The 20,986-nt window shown below is 51.0% G+C and overlaps 1 protein-coding gene across 4 annotated transcripts in view; it reads left to right on the top strand.

Moving 5' to 3' along the window:
- Positions 1-3,657: 3,657 nt before the first annotated feature.
- DNMT3B (DNA methyltransferase 3 beta) overlaps positions 3,658-20,986 on the top strand; it is a 47,357-nt gene continuing 30,028 nt past the window's right edge. Inside the window, exons 1-6 of one of the 4 annotated variants that reach the window (XM_078848307.1) lie at positions 3,658-3,748; positions 6,741-6,853; positions 15,600-15,747; positions 16,990-17,096; positions 19,657-19,797; positions 20,153-20,344. In XM_078848307.1, coding sequence (XP_078704433.1) covers positions 15,606-15,747; positions 16,990-17,096; positions 19,657-19,797; positions 20,153-20,344 — 582 coding nt within the window. In that variant the 5' untranslated portion in view covers positions 3,658-3,748; positions 6,741-6,853; positions 15,600-15,605. Of the gene's footprint in view, positions 3,749-6,740; positions 6,854-11,443; positions 11,483-15,224; positions 15,327-15,599; positions 15,748-16,989; positions 17,097-19,656; positions 19,798-20,152; positions 20,345-20,986 lie in introns of those variants that run through there. The other 3 variants (XM_078848305.1, XM_073308758.2, XM_078848306.1) reach the window with 3 other exon arrangements.

The raw sequence follows: 20,986 nt of genomic DNA, 5'->3' as shown, positions 1-20,986 counted from the left end.
GGGGCGGAAGTGGCGGATTCGTCTCTTCTGGGACCGACTGCGCCGGCCAATCACACTGGCTCTTGGGGCCCCCCAAAGCGTGGGCCCCAGAGTGGTCGCCCCAATTCGCTGTACCCAAGGGACAGCTCTGTGTGGGCCCCTGGATCTTGAAAGGTGTGTTATGGGGGGTGTTGATCATTGTAGCAGTGGAGCTCTGGCTGCAGGTTTTCCATCGGTTGTTCTGGCAGGGTCCGGTGCATGTTACTAGAACGCAGCTGTAGTGAAAGCTGAGGACATGTCCCTTTTGATCGGAATGAATGTTACCGATTCAGTGCAGTTTTGTTATGATGGTCATGACAGATAGTGCCTCTTTGTGCTGGGTGGTTAACGGGCTCCATGTATTTAAAGTGAGGGCTGAGGAAGACCAGCAGAGTGACAAAAATGCTCAAATAAATTTGTTAGTCTCTCAGGTGCCACAAGTCCTCCTTTTCTTTTTGTGGATACAGACTAACACGGCTGCTACTCTGAAAACACACTTCTCGTTACTGGAGGGATACCGTCTCTTTCCAGACTTCTCTGAATCACCCTGATAGGGATGTGCAGCGAAACTCAGCTCCAAGGCCCCCACCCTGCAACTCCTTGGTCCTGCTTTGAGCAGGGGGTTGGACTAGATGACCTTCTGGGGTCCCTTCCAACCCTGATATTCTATGATTCTATGATTCCTTCCAGGCAGATGGACCCAGGGCTCTGTGTGGAACAATGCTGGGGAGCAGTTGGACTCAGGGGTTCAGTGTGTGGAGCATTGCTGGAGAGCACATAGCCTTGGAGTCCGTTTGCCCAGAACAAGTTGCAGGATCGGGGCCCTATTTGGCAGGAGTGGCTGAATTAATGAACTGAGCATATTGGAAGGATCTATAAAGGTTAATTTAAGTACCAAATCCTCTCAAAAGGCATGTCCTTTCTCCTCCTGATCCACAGACAAACTCCCTTTACTGTTGAGAAATAGATTCAAAGCATCATTGCATTTTACCCAGTAGTGTTGCTATGGATGGGTGGTGGGGACGGGGGACGTTACATTATAATCCAGTACAATGCATCTTTGTTTTGTACTGTGCCTTTCATACAAACAATATCCCCCCAAATGCTTTCCCTAAGTTAAAAAATAACAGAAGGGGAGAGGACATGAAAAGGGGCATTTTCCAATGAGCTTTGAGTGAGATGGATAGTCAATGGGGAGAAAAGTATCAGGGGGTAGCCGTGTTCGTTTGTATCCACAGAAACAACAAGGAGTCTGGTGGCACCTTAAAGACTAACAGATTTATTTGGGCATAAACTTTCGTGGGTAAAAAACCCACTTCTTCAAATGCACAAAAGCTTATGCCCAAATAAATCTGTTAGTCTTTAAGGTGCCACTGGATTCCTTACCGGGGAGAAAGAAACAGAAAGGATTTTAGCAGAGGAGCAGAGTTTGTGGCTCCATAAGGCAGAAGAATGTGGCTTGGCGATAATCACAAATTCTGTTCTGAACCATGGCCTACAACATCTCAAGAGTCTGGCTTATGAAAACATTTTATTTTCCAAATTTGGAAAAACAAACAAAAAATAAAACCTATTTGCCTGGTTTTAATCTTCCCAGCAGAGAGCAGATTAGCTATAGGTTTAGGTGGCTTTTTGTTTATTGAAACGGCAATCTCCAGTGTTTCAGAAGGCTTATCCAGGACTAGGTTTTTGGACTTTTTCCTTTATTCACTTGTATATTTTGCATGTGCAGCTCCATTTTTCATCTCTGTCTTTTGCATGAAGTGGAAGAAAGGTCTTGGAGTGAGAGTCCCAGTTCTACTATGTATTCCTGTGTTACCTTGGCTAAATCACTTTGCCTCTGTGAAATAGGGATAATAATATTCCTGTCTCTTACAGGTCTGTAGCAACCTACTGGTGAATCAGGTACAGAAAATAATGGCAATTAGACATGGGGCATTAAACCCCAAATGCCCTCTGATACCTTGTCCTGGGCAGAAACTGGGCACATTGTGTCTCTCTCTCATCCAGACTTCAAAATTTCTGTCCCCTTTTTAAACATTGGTAACCCCAGCTTAGCTTGTCATGAGGATTTTGCATTTGTTGTGAGGCTTCATTCATGTTCAAAAACTGCTTTGAAATCCTCAGATGTGTAGATATGCAAAGTGCTGTTGGCAAAGTGACTCTATCTTGTGTAGGCTGGTTGACCTGAAGGTTATGGGGTTTACCGATCCTTTGGTTCCAGCTGGCTATCGTGGGATGATTGGCTCTTTATTTTGATTGCAGTGTGTTTTTGTTGTTGTTATTTAACATTTAGAACGTAAGAACGGCCATACAGGGTCAGAACCAATGATCCATCTAGCCTAGTATGTTGTCTTCCAAGAGTGGCCAGTGCCAGGTGCTTCAGAGGGAATGAACAGAACAGAAAAGGAGGACTTATGGCACCTTGTAGAGACTAACAAATTTATTTGAGCACAAGCTTTTGTGAGCTACAGCTCACTTCATCAGATGTATACAGTGAGCTGTAGCTCACAAAAGCTTATGCTCAAATAAATTTGTTAATTTCTAAGGTGCCAAATTTCAGAGTAGCAGCCGTGTTAGTCTGTATTCGCAAAAAGAACAGGAGGACTTGTGGCACCTTAGAGACTAACCCATTTATTTGAGCATGAGCTTTCGTGAGCTACAGCTCACTTCATCGGATGCATCAAAAAGGTGCCAAAAGTACTCCTTTTCTTTTTGCGGATATAGACTAACACGGCTGCTACTCTGAAACCTGAACAGAACAGGTAATCCTCAAGTGATCCATCCTCCGTTGTCCATCCCAGCTTCTGGCAGGCAGAGGCTTAGGGATACCCAGAGAATGGGATTGCATCCCTGACCATCTTCATTAATAGCCACTGATGGACCTATCCTCCATTAATGTATCTAATTCTTTCTTGAACCCAGTTATACCTTTGGCCTTCACAACATCCCCTGGCAGTGAGTTCCACAGGTTGACCGTACATTGTGTGAAGTAGTGCTTCCTTTTGTTTAAGCCTGCTGCCCATTGATTTCATTGGGTGACCCCTGGTTTTCCTTATGTGAAAGAGTAACTAACAGGTCCCTATTGACTTTTCCCGCCCCATTCATGGTGTTATAGATCCTGGTCATATCCCCCCCCTCAGCGGTCTCTTTTCTAGACTGAACAGTCCCAGTCTTATTAACCTTGCCTCAGCTGGAAGCTGCCCCACCCCCCTCCTCAGTCCCGCTGCCCTTCTCTGGCCCTTTTTGACCCCTGAGGGATCTTTTCTGAGATGGGGGCGACGGGACCTGGGGGCGGTAATCCCAGTGTGGGCCTACCCTGTATTTGTTCAGCGGCATGAGGACATTTACTGCTCATTACTGTATGATTTATTGGGCTCCTTCAGCGTCCCCGGGGCGCGGGGGGGGGCACGCTCCTTGCCCCGAAGAGGGCTCGGGCTCGGCGCGGGACCGAGGGGCGGCCCGGCGCGGGGAGGGTTAACGCGCCAAGTAAACGTAGCTTTGCGGTTGCCAGTTTCCGATTCGAGACCCGGGAAAAGTCACGCCTGGCTCCGTGCGCCCGCCGGGGCCCGGGGGGGGGGCGCGGAACGGTGAGTCCGGGCAGCAGCCCCCGCCCCCACCCCCACCAGGCGGCGCCGGGGGCGGGGGGCAGAGCCGGGGGAGGGGCCGGCCGGGCTGCGGCAACAATCGCTGCAACTTTGTATCCAGGAGCGAAACTTTCTGCACCCATGTGAGCGAGCGCGGGGGGGGGCCGGGCCGGGAAGGGGGGGCCGTGCCTGGGGAGTAGAGCGGGCACGGGACTTCGGGGGGAGCCGGGCTGGGAGGGGAAAAGGGGGGGCAGGGACGGCTGCGGGGGGGTGGGGGGCAGAGCCGGATACAGGACCGCTGGGGGGCAGAGTCGGGATGCAGGGGAAGGAGCCTGGCGGCGGCGGCGGCGGCGGCGGGCAGAAGTTGGCAGGGACGGCTGGGGAGTAGAGCCGGGCTGGGGGGAGCCGGGCACGGGACCGCTGGGGGGGCAGAGCCGGGCTGGGACGGGGGGGGCAGGGAAGGGAACGAGCCGGGCACGGGACCGCTGGGGGGGTAGAGCCGGGGGGGGCAGGGAAGGGAACGAGCCGGGCACGGGACCGCTGGGGGGGGCAGAGCCGGGCGGGGGGGGCAGGGAAGGGAACGAGCCGGGCACGGGACCGCTGGGGGGGGCAGAGCCGGGCGGGGGGGGCAGGGAAGGGAACGAGCCTGGCACGGGACCGCTGGGGGGGGCAGAGCCGGGCGGGGGGGGCAGGGAAGGGAACGATCCGGGCACGGGACCGCTGGGGGGGTAGAGCCGGGCGGGGGGGGCAGGGAAGGGAACGAGCCTGGCACGGGACCGCTGGGGGGGGCAGAGCCGGGCGGGGGGGGCAGGGAAGGGAACGAGCCTGGCACGGGACCGCTGGGGGGGGCAGAGCCGGGCGGGGGGGGGCAGGGAAGGGAACGATCCGGGCACGGGACCGCTGGGGGGGCAGAGCCGGGCGGGGGGGGCAGGGAAGGGAACGAGCCGGGCACGGGACCGCTGGGGGGGGGGCAGAGCCGGGCGGGGGGGGCAGGGAAGGGAACGATCCGGGCACGGGACCGCTGGGGGGGGCAGAGCCGGGCGGGGGGGGGCAGGGAAGGGAACGAGCCGGGCACGGGACCGCTGGGGGGGCAGAGCCGGGCGGGGGGGGCAGGGAAGGGAACGAGCCGGGCACGGGACCGCTGTGGGGGGCAGAGCCGGGCGGGGGGGGCAGGGAAGGGAACGAGCCGGGCACGGGACCGCTGGGGGGGCCAGAGCCGGGCGGGGGGGGCAAGGAAGGGAACGATCCGGGCACGGGACCGCTGGGGGGGGCAGAGCCGGGCGGGGGGGGGCAGGGAAGGGAACGATCCGGGCACGGGACCGCTGGGGGGGCAGAGCCGGGCGGGGGGGGCAGGGAAGGGAACGAGCCGGGCACGGGACCGCTGGGGGGGGCAGAGCCGGGCGGGGGGGGGCAAGGAAGGGAACGATCCGGGCACGGGACCGCTGCGGGGCAGACTCGGGATCGGACTCCGGATCCAGCCGCCGCTGGTCCGACATCGGCAGCAAAGGCGCCGGCAGCCCCCGCTGGGCGCCGGCCGGGCTTTGTCTGGGGTCGGCGGGAGGGGGAGGGGGAGGGGAGGGGAGGGCGTTTCGGGGTGGGGGTGGGGTTGAGGGTATTTTGATTTGGGGCTGGTGGCTGTTCTTTGAGGTCATGGGGCTGATCTCATTAGGGGATTGTCGCTGGTATTTGGAGCTGGCTTGGGGGTGGTGGGATGATCGGGGCTGGTAGTTGGGGGCGGGGGCGGGTTGCTGTTGGGACCCTTGTGCAGAGTCTCACCCGCGGATTTATTGATGTTCGCTAATAATAGTCCTGGTGGATGCTCCCTCACTGGCCATTTTAAACCAAGAACTAAAAGCTCTGCGGTGGGGGCTACCTTGGGGCAGTTCCCCGGCCTGGGGTGTGCAGGAGGCTCAGACTCGCTCCACGATCACAATGGTCCCTTCTGGCCCTGGAATCTATGGAGAAGAATGTCACGCTGCAAAAAGAGCTGCACCTGGGGCATGAGTAACTTGTCAAAGAGGGAGGGACACACATGCCTTGGGGGATTATCCTGAGAATCTTCCTGCATCCACAGCTGTGGGTTTATAAAGCCCAGGAGTGCACAGTAGTAAATTTAATCATTATTTAGGTCACTGGTTAATGTTGGGAACCTTCCCTCTCCCATACATTAGTACTGTTTGTTTCAGCCAGACTTTTAGTTGGATTTTCCCTCATGTTCTGGGTGGGAAATTGGCAGAGGGATGGGGATTATCTGGAACACAATGAATTTGGCTCAGGGAGATTAAATGACTTGCCTAAGGAAACCCAATGAATCGGTGGCACAGACAGAGATAGAACCCAGTGAGCTGCTCTAATCTGTAGGTAACATTATATTAAGTGTTCCCCAGATTTAGGCATAAAGCGCCATATTTTTAAAGGAACCTCAGTTTGGCCTCCTTTTCAGATTGTTGCATATGAGTATGTGCAGAATTGTGTGCCACAAACATAGTGTGTTGGGTTCTTTTAGCTGTAGGCTTTAGGAATGGGTCAAACAGCTTGATTGCCTTCCAGTGTATTTATTGTCATGTCTTGGAAGTTCACACTTATTTCTGGGAAGAGTTTTTACACAGAGATGAAGGATGGTCCTGGGGGTACAAAAGTAAGAGCTCTGTGTTCAGTTCTCTGCCTCCCACAGCTGAAGTGTGCAGTGGGGGCAGTGTAGGGCTGCCTATGATGGCACAATGCAGTGCCCATGGCAGGGGAATTCTCTGGCTGCTTGTGGGCTGGTTGGGGAGAGACAGAATGCCACCTTGGGTAAATCACTTAATCTCTCTGGGCCTCAATTTCCTATCTGTAAAATAGGGATAGCAATCCTTCCTTTGTTTGTCTTGTCTGTGTAGATTGTAGTCTCTGTAGGGCAGGGACCTATCTCCATGACTGTGTACAGCACTCTGCACAATAGGGCCCTGATCTCAGTTGGGACTCATAGGTGTTACTGTAATACAAATGCATAAATAATAACAGCTGTAATGGTTCCCCACTGGGACCTGAGTTATGGCATTTGCATGCTCAAGTACCTTTGGATACATTCCTAGTTTTTTGACTGGTTGTCTGGAAATACCTTTTTTGTTTTTGTTTTTTGTTTATAAAAAGCAGATCTCGGCTGGTTACTAGGGCATCAGGTTACCCCTGGCCTGGGGAAGGAAGGGGCGAGGGAATTCTTCAGTGTTGAGACGTTTCATCGCAGGTTCCATACACCAAGCCTTCAGGTAGTGACACAGTTAAAGAAACTGCACTTTATTCTGCTTCATCCTCCCAAAGGCCAATGAGAAGAAACTCCCTTGGTAATATAATGGGGAAGGGGCTAGGTGGTGCCTAAGAAGCAAATTCTGCAGCAGCTCTGGAGCTTGCCCCAGTCCCAGGTGGATGGGAAATGCAGCTGGATGGAGACCTATGGGGAAGAGCTGAAAGTTAGGGTCTCTGTGGTTGGTAAATGTGTATTAGAGAAAATGATCCACGGAAACACAGACAGTAGGAGATTGGAAAGAAGCGAAGGTTCCCCTGGGCCCAACTGTAGGGGATGCACTTACTTGCTTCTCTGCAGGTACACTCAGTTACTCCATTTCTTCCTAGATGACTGGCTTGTTTATTGCTGTGGTTATTGTTATAGCATTGAAGTCTGAATGATGGGCCCGGGGCGGAGGGCGGGAACAGGCGTGGATGGAAAGAGTGAGGTTTTGTTGCTTTATTTCTCTTTGTGCTGTTGCTTGTATGTGTTTAGCACTGGTGAAAGGTGCCCAGCTGACAGCCATGGAAACTGACAAACTTTTTCTACATAGCAACTCTCTGCTACTTCCTGCTTCAGCCCAGACCTGGGAGTAATTAATCTCTTCTCTGCATTGGGGATTTGCCCTGGTTAGAGAACTCAGAGAGAACAAATAACATGTGATAGATGTTAGTCCCAGTTGCTCAATGCATTACTGGAAGATGCTCAGATACTGGGGCAATGAGCATGGGATACGAACCCATATAGAATAGAATACAGTAGACTAGTGACTGGCCATGTGTGTAGCTGCTTCAGAGCAAACGCCTAGGCCTTGCTTTCTCTAGGCAACAAGGTATTTTTTCACCACTTTTTAGCTAACACATGGTGACTCACACATTAGTGAAATCCTAGTGTGGACAAGGCAGCTGTCGTTTTAAAATGTGATGCCAGGTTGAGGTGAAGGTGGGGGTGGGAGCAGGGGCAGGAGAAGATGAAATAACAAAAAAAAGACAGACGGTAGAGTTAAAATCGGGGAAGTCTCCAAGCCTGTGATTGTGGGTGAAAAAGGGGAAACTGGCAGCAAGGATAGGGGGTAGAAACAGGAGGTGGGTGGGGCAGGGAAGGGACTGGCCTTTTTAACGAGCACATCTGCAAATCAAGAAGTTCCTTTTCTTATGAAACTGCACACCCCAAGTACCTCTTTACTTTTCAGGATTAGCGGAAAATGCTCTATTTTAGGGAGAATGAAAGACCATTTGGGAAGTGATGGCCCAGAGCTCCCAAATCAGCCATTGGTATCAGCTATTTCTTTTTTGTCATTCAAATGGTTTTTGGGTCATGGCTGACATCCCAGCCATCATGTAAAACGCTTCCCTGTGGTCTTTTGACATGCACACAGAGGTATCTACAGGCAAAACCAGGCTGTTTCCATTGCACTCTTTGCACCTACAGAGGAAATGTACCTGATGAGGGTAACTCTGTTTCCTCTGGAATTAAAACTGAAACTAGCCCAACTGCATCTTCGATGAGGACTGGGAGGGTGTGGAGTCAGGTAATTGAAGCTGCAGTAGTCAGCAGCAACGGACACTGGGCCTAGGGGGACAAGCAGGTTCCGAAGGGCGGAAAGGCCTGGAAATAGTGTTTCCAGGGGAAGCTCAAGTCAGGGTTTAGAAGGCAAGGCTGTCTCTGCCTTCCTTCTCCTGAATGTAGGCGGTAAGCTCTTTAGGGCAGGGGTGGATCTGTGTTGCTCTGTAAGCAATGAATAGTACAACATGATCTTTACTCAGCATGGCAAACCTGAAATGGCCTGGGCTGCAAAGCTGGGATCTGGATCTGATCTCAACAGTTTCATTGTCTCAGTGGGATGTAACTTTTGGGGGCGAGATCATGGTTCCAGATGCAGAAGTATCCCGGGAGTAGCTGGGCCCAGCCTCTTGGAGGGCTTTGAATATCTGGATCAAGACCTGGAATCATTCTATTCTGTTCCATATAGGTTCTTACACTGTGCTCATCACCATAGTACCTGAGTGTCTTCCCAGTCATGCATTAAGCAACTGTGACTATTACATGTTTGTTCTCTCCTTCTCTCCCCAGGGGAAGAAGTGTGTGCAGGGGGATGTTTAGTTTTGGATGTTTTTATTTTTTTTTAATTTTTATATATAATCTGTATATACACACATTGCTATCTGTGTACGCTAGAGAAGGCAGGTCAAAGAAATGTACCATGCGTTTGGAGAGGAAAATGGGGAGGTTTGGGTTGGTTCTTTGCTCCTGGAGGAGTTTGTTCTCAGTCTGGGGCTGGCCCCTGAAAAAAGCTCTGTCTCCTATATTCACTGGAGCTTTGTATTCAGTGGGAGCTAAGTGCAGGGAGCAGGGCACTGGAGTGGTGCGTTAATGGACAATGGCTGTGATGATAAGGAGGTGGGCTGTTGCAGATCCTGTTCAGTATCAGTCAGAGCTTTTTCAGGGTGTGCACCTTCATTCCTAGATTTAATGGGCTGCAATAAACCAGGGCTGGCAGTCACAAAAACTGGGGTCACCCTGGCCAGGTCTTTGTACTTTTTTAACTTGCTTTGCACCATTTGGACTGGTTGGTTACTACCCTCTTCCATTCATCCTGGACAGTGAAGCAATATTTTCAAAAAGTGAGTGCTGAGGCTGTCCCAAGAAAATGTCCATGCAAATAGCCATCTGTTCCATGCCTGTACGTATTTTGCAGGCCCAGCATACAGCCTGTCTTTTGAAAATTCAGCCCCGAAGCCCGTATGGTACGTTCTGGCCTGTTTCACTTTCTGGTACAGTTGTGGTGTATGGGATACCAGCTCTGTAGGAGAATGTTTACTTTCAAACAACACACAGTTCTTTTCAATGAAATACTAAAAGACCCCCAGTGAAATGTCGGAACTTCTTAGCTCTGGGGTTCACCATGAAGGAGAGTCCTTTCTGAAAGCCACGTGCGTTAGACCCCCTTAGAGAGCTGTGTTGCTGGGGGAGCCTGAGATGCTCACAAGAAATCACAGCCCTCTTAAAAATAGTAAGGCATTTTACTGGATCAGCCCAGAACATACCCTTGTCTGAATGAAGATTACAGGATTCAGCTCTTTAATGATTCGAGCTGTTGCTGTAGATTGCTGTACTGTAATACCCAGGGCCTGCCTTCACTGCTGAAAAAGCTTTTTTTTTTTTACCCTTGGGGTGGCTATCCCGCACGAGGGAGCCGGAGGTGAAAACACAGTGGAGATGTTTCAGAGTAACAGCTGTGTTAGTCTGTATTTGCAAAAAGAAAAGGAGTACTTGTGGGCACCTTAGAGACTAACCAATTTATTTGAGCGTCCGATGAAGTGAGCTGTAGCTCACGAAAGCTTATGCTCAAATAAATTGGTTAGTCTTTAAGGTGCCACAAGTACTCCTTTTCTTTTTACAGTGGAGATAAGGCACTTGATTTAGTTTTACCGCTCGGGCCAGCCCTACGTACCTGCCTGGGGTTGAGCTTTGGGGCTGTGGTTAAACTCAAGTGCCTGGTCTTTGCTGTGTTCTCCCTCGGGATCGCTCATGCACGCTAGGAAGGGAAAAATGCAGCTTGGTTAGAGAAGCCCTCCGTAGCAGTGGTGGCTGGAGTGGAAACAGGAGTAAGCCCTTATTGCCCGCTACAGACTTTGAATGTTTGTGTACTAACCAGCCGTGATCAGGCAGCAAAACCCAGGTGCAGATTTTGGACATCCCTGAGTTCAGGGCTGTTCAAAGCCGGGATTCTGGTGTAGACTTATTCTAAAGATAGAGGTAATTTGCAAAATTTGGATGTGGATGTAGGGGTGGGTTTCAAGATGTTTGGATCCAGGGTTCAGGGTCTGGCCTGTCTCTAGTAATAAACTCCTAATATTCAGTAGTAACCTGAAATCTGTGGAGGGACCCTGGAGTCCCTAGAGAGAGAAACTGTGACCTTTGCTGCCTTTGTTTATGAGGTGTGTGAGTCTGTTACTCCCAGCTTCCGGGTGAGGCATCTCGGGGGAGGAAATGCTGCTCCCCCTGAGCTGCTAGCTGCAGTAGTCAGCAGGCCTTTCAGGTCTCTGAGTAGCTGAGGGGAGTCTAGCGAGTCTGGGCAGCTCCCAGTAATTGTTCATTTGGTCTGAGAGCAGATGTGCTGGATCAGTGGGATTGCTACAAACAGCTGTAGGGGTTTACTTAGCTTGAGACTCTCTCTTTCTTCTGCCCCTGTGTTCAGACACTGTTGTTGTGCTCTGGGGAAAGGATCTGAATGTGCACTTTGTGGGGACTTTTTGCTTTTGGCAGGTGTGGGATGGACACCTGACTGATGACCTGTGTCAAGAGCGTAACCAGTCTTAAGGTCAAAACGTCTTCTCTAAAAGTTCAGTCCAGACGGCTCCTTTATGCTTGTCGGATGAGGTGAAAGAAGAGCTGAAAGCAGAAACCTCAATTGTTTCTGTACTGCCTATAACACATAGATTACAGAGGCATTTATGTCCAAGTTGAGAGAGAGAGAGAAAAGATAGGATTCTCCTACCCAGGCTCTGGTCCTGGATGCAGAACTACCTGGAGAGGACATCAGTGACCTGGTCAATGGGTACCAGCACCCCTCTGCTCCTAGGGAAGATTTCACTAGGTCCTGAGTCAGGTAAGATACCAGTGTCGTCAATGGGAGTTTGGGTGAATATGGGCCTCAGGTTCTGAGCCAGTGGGAACAGCAGGTCCTTCGTGCTTCTCAGGATCAGGCCCTTCAAGTTGAGTTAAAAATGTCCCAGGAAAAACATGGGTTTACACTGGGAAAAGTTGTAGACAACATTCATGTCACATCATGGCTCCTGCTACACAGCAGCAAGATGGCTTCCTTCACTGGTCCAAGGGAAGATGCTGCACTGCAGCCTTTTGGTCCAGAGTGCTTCTGAGATAGTCTGGGAGCTTCCGTTTACTAAAACAGGACCAAGCAAGGACATATTGGGAGGGCAGGAGACACGTGGGCTCAGGTGAAGTGCCTCTCGTTGCATGGGAACTGCTGGACAGGTTGGGGGGGTGGAGAAAATAAACCCTTGTCTGAATAAGAGAAAAAGAGAGAGAGGAGAAAAACAAAAACCCGCCCTGTCTTTGTTCTTTGGCTCAAGACTGTGCATCCCAGCTGACAATCCACAGCTCAGGAGGCCCCAGGGTGACATTAAGGATGTATGTTTGCGACAGTGATGAGAAATTCTGGCAGACACAAACGCATGGTGTGCTGAGTACTAAGCAGAGCAGACCCCATTTTGTGCACCGGTGTGTTGCTGTGACTATGGCTGTGCTGGCAGGAGAATGCTCTAAGCACCCATTCTGCTGCGTCTGCATCAGTGGAATTGGATCAGGCCCCAAGCAGAGATTGAGGCCCTCCACAGAACTCCTTGTGGGCCCCTCTTTGTTCCCACACATGTGTGTTCTCCAGAGAAAGAGCATGACCCCTAGTGGGGAGCTGTCAGGAAATGGAGGGTTCTGTTTTTAGGCAAAAATGAAGACTTTTAGAACCAATTGCGATTTGAAAAATCACTTTAGTTATGTTTCAGAGTAACAGCCGTGTTAGTCTGTATTCGCAAAAAGAAAAGGAGTACTTGTGGCACCTTAGAGACTAACCAATTTATTAGAGCATGAGCTTTCGTGAGCTACAGCTCACTTCATCAGATGCATATCGTGGAAACTGCAGCAGACTTTATATATACACAGAGAATATGAACCAATACCTCCTCCCACCCCACTGTCCTGCTGGTAATAGCTTATCTAAAGTGATCATCAGGTGGGCCATTTCCAGCACAAATCCAGGTTTTCTTTATAACTTTAGTTATAACACTGTTGCCTGCACCCTGTACAGGGTTATGAGACCCTATTCATCATTACATTTCTGGTGGGGAGCGGAGAATTTAATTTTGTAGGTGACAGACTCTCCCGTACTTAAACCACCAACTTATTTAAAGTTATAAATGTTTGATCTCTAAATGGGTGACGGGTCCAATTGGGCCTTCAGTGATCCTGCTGCAACCACAGTGAATTCACTGGCTATGTCTGCAATGAAGATGTTTTCAGTCCTCCCCCCCCCCTTTTTTTTTTTCCTTTTCTATTTTATCCATTTTTTGTTGTTGTTAGTTTCTGAAATCTGCAAAACACTTTGGAACGGCACTGCTCAGGTTGGATTCAATAGGGAAGGGCTGGGCTCTTGATAATTATTCATATTGTAGGGCTGGGCCCAATAACCTAATACTTATTTCATGTATGGGAGCAGGATCAGGCCCAAACCTGCAACCTCGTGTCCTTTAGATCCACAGTAGCTGTGTCGTTCTCAGTGAATCTTTGCTGATTAGGAAAAGGTGAAGCTGGTGCTGGTTCTAGCTGGATGAGGGGAAGTTAGACCAAGGAGGAGGAAATTCTAATAAGACACTCAGGATGCATTTCCTACCCCTAGAGCTGATGTGCTGTGTTCGTCCAGAATGGGTCAGATCCTACTTCCGGTGCAGTGAATGGCAGTTGCCATTGACTTCCATAGGAGCAGGATTGGGCCCTCCCTCGGTCAGTTGTCACAACTGAGCAGTAGTAGTGAATCCATCTCACTGCCAGTTCTGAAATAGTTTTATCCCCCTATAAACAATTCATTAGGTGGGCCAGTGGCTCTAGACTTGGTTAAATGGTTCCTGTGGTTTGGCTGAAGAGAAAACATTTTAAATTAATAATTACTCTGACTCTATCAAGATTATGCCCCTACTTCAGTTGAAGCCCTTCTGCATAATTAAACACGCCTGGCTGCTGAGCCCCTGCTCTCAAGTAGCTTGCGACCCTGTGCCTCCCAGGGTTCATGGAAGGGATGCATGCTCTCAGCTCCACCCCCTTTGTGCTCCCTGCAACTTCAGTATGCTAGCACCAATGAAACAAGGAGCAGATGTTGTCCCTGGCTCCTGAATCTCCTCTGGAAAGTGGGACTCACAGGCCTAGTCTGCTGAGGGAGAAGGGAGCGTAAGGGGGCCCTTGAATGTCAGTGCTGGGGGAGAGAACACTTCCACTGCCTCCCTGCCTAGCTTCTCTGGTCACATCTTTCTCTGTCCCATATGGACCACCGTGAAAACAATGCACTAGCCTTGGTTAGGCCAAAGAGGAGAGGAGAGAGTTGGAAGATGCTGAGAATGGATTGGAAGAGGCAGAGGCCTGAGGCAATGTCAGGGTAGGGCTGGAAGTGTATTTTCTGGACTACATCAGCATTAATCCAGCTCCCCACCAATGTGACTGAGAGCAGAATTTGGCCCTCTATTTTTCAGCAGACATATTGTATGGGGTGGCAATGGCTGTCCCCTAGTCAGTTTAAAGCATCCCATAATAAGCTGGATTTTTAACCCCCTTCACACCACCTTCTGCAAAAAAAGACCCGTGCTTTCTGCCATGTTGCCTTCTGCAGCTCACCTCAGGGAGAGGAGGTGCGTGGGCAGTTTGATGAGAATCAGAAACATTTTAAACATTTGAAAAAGCCCCTGCCCTGTTTGGTTCTGTATTTCTGACTTTGTGGTTCATTCTGTCTCCAAAGGAGCTTGGATAAGAATCTCACAATGGCTTTGGTTTGGTTGCCCCTGCTGAGAAGGGCCGGGCAGCATTTTAGTGGGAGATTTATATCTGTTTAACCAGACACTACAACTGCTTGCCAGTGCACAAAGAGAGTTGTTTAAGCTATTGATATTGGTGTAAATGCCAATAAACTGAATGTTTGTAACGGACCTTGTCTTGATGTCAGGTTTTGCAGTTGCCGTAGCTGCCCTCCCAAAGTAGCTGGAGCCGGGCTGCGATTGTGGGGACCTGAGCTGCTAACCTGCTGTATTTCTTTATTTTCTATAGGGTGGGTGGATTTTTGTGCAGAAAGTGTGCTATTGTGTACTTGTTGTCTGGACTCCCCGATAAACTCCTTACATTAGGAATCAAAGTTGTTGCGTTATTTGTTTTTTTTAGAACTAGAATAAACCACGTCTCCTGGGCTGGATTCTGCAGCTCTCGCTCGGTCTTTGTTGCAACCAAGCCCCCTTGGAATTCAGGGGGAGCTGCAGCTGAGTATGATCTGCATGACTTTGTCCCCACTGGCTGTCTGGCTGGTGCATTTTAATATTGCTGCCCCAGCTCATCCTATTGCCCTGAACTACAGGACAAATCCCCTCGCGCATTTCTCAAAGGAAAATAACCAGTCTAGTGGCAATATGGGGACTTGGTTTTCCCTGGTAATATAGGCTTTTTGGAGACATCTCTTTCCTCCAGCTTGACTGGGGACAGCAGCTTGAAATCCGGAACAAGAAATTCCGCTCTAGATTAAGGATGTCCATCCAGTCTGTTAGATTGGTATTTCTCCTCTCATGCGCACCAGGATAAATTGGGAGCAGCTCCACTGAAGTCGCTGGCATGTGAAACTGGCCTGACTTCAGGACTAATGCCTAGACGCGCCGTTCGGATTGTTACCTGGCCCCATGGAGAATGATGTAAGGAGCAACACTGAGCAGAATCAGAGCCGTGTGTGAATCTGAGCAGGACGGGGTACAGAAAGGGACTGATGTAACATTCATTCGCGTCGGTGAATTTCCATTAATGTCCATGGGCATTGGACCAGGCCTTAAGAAAGCCGCTAAGTGGATGTTCAGTTGGGCTGCATTTAGTAGGTTACGCAGCCCAGTTTGTCTTTCTCAGACTTGACTTGGCTGTATTTAGTGAGTGGCTAAATTTCTCCCCTGTTGTACTGCAAATCATTTCCGCAGGCTAGCATGAAAAGAGACAAGTGCCATGGCGATGGGGAGACAGACTGCAGGGCAGAGCTGGTCTTTGTCAATGGAGGCTGCAGTGACCCTGCTGAAGAAGAAGCTTCTTCCCCAGCTCTGGAAGCAAATGGGAGGCTCAATACACAAGGTCAGTCTCCTCTTACTGTACTCGCAGCATGGGCTGGGCTCTGGATTTCCACGGCTGACCTCTTGGGGGTGGTGCTGGGTGCAGTGGAGATCATTGCGTTGGGTGCTGGTATAGGTCGGGCTTCTCTACGGTGGCTCTTATCTTTGTAAGGCTGGATCCTGCTCTCATTGAAGACAAAGGTAGTTTTGCAATTGACTTGAGAGGGAGCAGGACTGGGTCCAAGGTGGGCAGTGAGCAAGCGCAGTAGGGCAGATTCACACGCTGGTATTCGGTGTGCTTGATTTATTTCACTGATGCTGCACAAGTTAATAATAAACCACTGGCATCTTCTGAGCCGTAGAGCACATTGACGAGACATCATAATTAACAATGGCAACACATGTTCCTATTGCAAATTGCCTGGAGCCATGTGACAGGCTTTGCCATCCTGAATCATGTGACCAGCTGTGCTCTGCCTCCCTGAGTCATTTGACTGTGCCACCCTGAGCCAGGCAAGCAACACAGAGGACAAATAAATATGCACAAAAGGAGTTTTGCCAACTCTTGCGATTCTATCAAGAGTCTTGTAATAGTGAATAGATTTCCCCAGTGCCCCAGCTCCTGGAATCGTGTGGTTGGGTCAGACTGTCAGCTTTAATCAAAAAGAGAAAGGAGTAAATTTCTAGCCTGTGTGGCTGTGGAGAAAAGCTTGAAAATACAAAGAGGAAGCGGCAGCGCGGCTTAGGGGGTTGAGCACTGAATTGGGACTCAGGAGACCGGGGTTCCATTCCTGGCTTTGCCGATGACCTTGGGGGAGTTGCTTCTCTTCTGTGCCTCAGTTTCCTCATGTATAAAATGAGGATAATGATACTGACGTCTTCTGTAAAGCGCTTTGAGGTCTGCTGCTGAAAAGCTCTCTCTGAACTGGCAGTTACCATTATTGCACCCTAAAGGCCTAACATTTATCATTTAAAAAATAAAAACCCTTTACAATTTTTAAGGCAATCTCACAATTTGTTGACAGCTGACTGATGATGTTTGAATGCTTGGGGTTCGCAATCCTGCAGAGGTGAGGTCTGAGAATGTCAAAATCTTCAGAGTTGGGCCAGATTTCTTCCCTAGGGTGGGAGGGTCGTGGGTGAGATCTCTCTTTCTCCAAATCAGGACTTGTTGATTTATACCAAATTCCATGCTGTTGTAAGCGGGTCCCATTCCAGAGCAACTGACTGAGGGCAGTATTGCTTTGGACTTTTTTTCCTGTAGAGGCTGTGGACCTACGAATAGTGTCCACTAGGAGCAAGAAGGTTGCCAAGGAAGACCTCGCCAAGGAAAACTTGTCTTGGCCCATGAAGCTCGGCGAGGCTCAGGAGGTCAGTTTTTTCCCTTCGTGGAACATTGTGCTCTGGTTTCCCTGGGCTGTATTCTGTGGTGTCCTTGGGGTTGTCGCAACAAATCTTTTGGTGGCCTTAGAGGCCTTTAGTGGCCTCTGACAAACCTGTCTGCCTGTCCATTGCCTCCTGTGGCCTGGCAGTGAGAGACGCCCCAGGGAAGGTGGGTTGGGAACTCACAGCTGCGTGTGAAGTGCCTGGCTCCCCATGCCCCAGCCAGGCGGGAGTGGGAGAGCTGCCCAGGGGAGTGCCCCGGCAACCGAATGCTGCGGCCGCCTCCATTGACAAGAGCCTCCTCCGGCGCCCTGTACACCAGCCCCACGTCTCCAGGGGCACTGCCTGGAGCCCCCAAGGAGGCTGCACGGTGCAGGGTGCCAATCCCTGTGGTGGCACCAGGGCCGGCGCCAAGGCAGTGCATCTCGCTGCCCTGGGTAACAGCTAGTCAGGAGCAGCAGCCGTGTGCTACTTTGCCCGTGCCCCCAGTCTCTGCCCAGGCTTTTTGGCAGCAAAGAAATTGCTGGTGGCCGCATTTGAGAGACACTGCACGTGTCTGCATGGTGGTTTAACAGCCCATTCGGTGAAACAGGCGCACAGCTCAGCTGGGAAGTGCTGCTGATAACTGCGTGGGCCAAATTCTGTGCTTCTCATTTGTTCTTTACTCCTGTGGCCTGAGGAAGTGCTGCGGGAATTGGCCCTGTGACAAGCCTGGCAGCTTCCTAGATGTATTCAATATGGACCGTGCATTTGATCCAGTCTGGCCCTTGTTGCAGTCTCTGTCGGCAGTTTGGGAGCCAAACTGCTCTAGCTTCTTTCTCAAACCAGAGAAATTCTGAGGGACAGTTTAATCAAAAAGAAAATCAAAAAGCCAAACAGCCTTCAGTTATAGCTGGGTTATCTCCTGTTTATAGAACGAAGAGCGTGTCAACAATGAGACACAGTCAATAATTCCCTCCCCTCTCGCCCCAGGATTTGAGTGTGGTATAGAAGGTGTAAGCTTTATATTCCTTTACAAGGGTACATGGTCTTGTGATCCAAGCGCAAGATCGGAGCTCTAATTCCAGCTCTGCCATGGATGGTGAGACCTTGAGCAAGTCCCTTCCCCTCTCTCCACCTTAGATTCCCTGTCTTTAAAATGTGGGGGGAGTACTTGCCTCGCATGGGAGCTGGGAGGGCTCTTTCACTGGTGCTCTTCAATTGTTTTGAGATCCTTGTGTGGAAGGTGCTATAGAGAAGGCCAAAGCATGGCTGAGAGTGAAAGACTGGAAAGAAGGAACTGGAGCCAGCTTGCAAACCTTTGCCTCCCCCAGACACGAGCTGGGACCTTGCTGCAACTGGGGCTGGTTACTTTTGCCTTTCACTTCCATGTGTCAAACGATGAATTCAAAGGCCTTTCTGGCCTCCAGCATAACTTTGTGTTGACTTTGAAACCCCAAAACTAGAGATCTTCCTGTGAGGACAGACCTTTCGATGGCAGAAGCTCTAAAACAAACTCAGGGGTTAAAATTCTGTCTGCTTGAAGGGCCTGTTCACCCATAGGCCGCTTTGAAGACTTGTTTTATTTTAAAATTCTGTTACCCCAGATGCAGGAAGCCCGCCCGGTTTACAATGTTTCATTGAACATGAGATCTACAAACCACAGGGGAAAAGCTGCCATGGGAGGGAGCCTCTGCAGAATCAGCCTGTGTGTGTATAGGTCTACGAGGGGTAGGGCCTAGGAAGGGACTGCAGAGAGAAAACCTTCTCCCCGAAGTACAGCCCAGCTGCAAACACTGTGTTCCAGAGTCCACAGCATTCAGAATAGCTGCCAAATCTCAGGTCCTTTTTGTTGCATTTTAAACATGTGTGTGGTTACCTCTCTGCCAAGAAATGGTGGTATTAGGAGTAGAGACAGTCAGTGAAACACAATGACCGAAAACAAAAGTTGTCCCTCTAAACAGGGATTCCCTTCTAGGATCTGGGCTGGGCTTTCTTGGGGCAAGGTAACTGCCCCAAGGACAGAATAATGGGTCTCTTGGGGGTGGAATATCAAGTAGTTTAGAGGCACCAGGCCCATGCAATGAGATGCTGAGATACCACATGACAATACACATGGTTATTGTAGCACCGGTTGGCTCTAGTCAAGGTTGGGGCCCCGTTTTGCACTGTTTTCCACAGTGAGAGGTAGTGTCAGGCTGACCGAGCTCTTGCTGAGGTAACAAGGTAGGAGGCAAAAGGGGCCCCGAGAGATGGAGGGATTCACGCCACATCTCCCAGCTGGTTTGTGCTAGAGCTAGGACGAAAACCCAGGCCTCCTGCCCGCCAGCTAGTGCCCTGCCCACTGGACCACGCCCGTTTCGTAGCCTCTGCTGCTGTCACTCCCAATTCCTTCTCCGATGGCTGTTGGCCCTACAAGTAGAATGAAACTGGCCCATGGTCACAGCATGGCCCTTGCGGTGCATTGTGGGAACGCATCAGTACTGATTAAACGTATTCTCTGTGTTGACTCTATGCTGGGGAAAGAGCATGAAGGGTGTAACCAAGGCCTGTCCTCTCTGGGTTCCAGGTGCGACTGCGTGGGGCTGCTGGCTGGGAGAGCAGCCTGAGGCAGAAGCCTCCAGCTCGCATGATATTCCAGGCAGGTCTGAATCTCCACGAGACGAAACTTAAAGAAGAGAATGACCTGGAGTCCCTGGCTCCTGTTCGGGTAGGGCTCTGCCTGGGGCAGGGGACCACACACAGGGAGAGCTTGAATTGGCGAGGGCAGAACTGGAGCCCACGTGGTATGTAGTGTGGCTTCAAGAGCAAAGCTTTATCCTGGTGCCTGTCCAGGGCTCTGGAGGAAGAGGCTGGGGTGAGTCTGGCTCTCTCTGATGCTCAGCCTGGAAATGCGGTGTTTTAGGGCGTTTGGGGGATGCAGTTTGCAGGGATGATGTGACGCAGGATGGGTCTGTGCTGCCTTCCTGGCCCTTCATGCTTTTGTTCTCTCTCTCCTCCCCTCCCCTCTGTTTCCCTCCCTGCCTTCCTCTTCTGGCTTCTCATGCCCTATTCCTTCTCCCCAGTGCTCTAAGAGGAGGACGGGCATGTCTGTCCAGGCGCCCCTGATTGACCTCACTGAAGAGGATTCCAAGGAGTCCTCCCAGGGCAGCCGTACCACGTCTGCCAGCAGCACCCAGGAGGACCAGAACGGATCCCCCGAGCTCGTCGCCGGAGAGCAGAGGAGCAGAGTTGCAGGGGAAGTGGTGGAATACCAGGTAGGGGAGCCCAGTGATGCCAGAGCTGTGGCTGTTCCAGACAAATCATTGTCTTGCACCCAGGAATAGTATTGGGTCCTCACTGAGATCTCGGGACAGCAAAACAGTACCCAGAGCTAGGACAGACTCCCCAGATGGGGCAGGTGTCTCCTGGGTTTTGCAGTCTCAGACCCACCCGGCACGCGATTTGGAATTTCATGGCAACCTCTCTTTCTGCCTGCTGTTTGCCTTTGACTCCTGTGCCCTTGCACATTTCAAGGTTCCTCTTCCAGCCAGGTGGGCAGGAGGCCCGGGGCTCTGTTTAGGTGCTTGGTGGCAGTAAGTGGGCTGAGTCAGCACGAGGTGACTTGCAAGCCCTGCTCCACCCTGGGGTCTGCCGCCCTCGCTGTGCGGTGCTGGCCAGGGAGGGAACCGAGCCGGGATGCTCTGGTTAACCGTTCTGTGGAGCCCGTGCTGTACAATACAGCTGCTCTCCCCCAGCAGAAGCCCTGAGGGCAAGCAGTGGTGCGGAGGTTTAGATGTTCCAAAAGAATCCCTGGTGTGCCATGGGCCAGGCTGAGAGCTGTGCCCCTTGCACACACTGCTGTTTCCAGCAGGAGGTGCCAAAGAGGACGAATTGGTTGCTCCCGTGGGTGAGGGCAT

Source organism: Lepidochelys kempii, chromosome 13 (genome assembly GCF_965140285.1).
Source record: "Lepidochelys kempii isolate rLepKem1 chromosome 13, rLepKem1.hap1, whole genome shotgun sequence".
Classification (NCBI taxonomy): domain Eukaryota; kingdom Metazoa; phylum Chordata; order Testudines; family Cheloniidae; genus Lepidochelys; species Lepidochelys kempii.
Note: the sequence above shows the minus strand (reverse complement) of the source record. Positions and strands in the feature narration are given on the sequence as shown.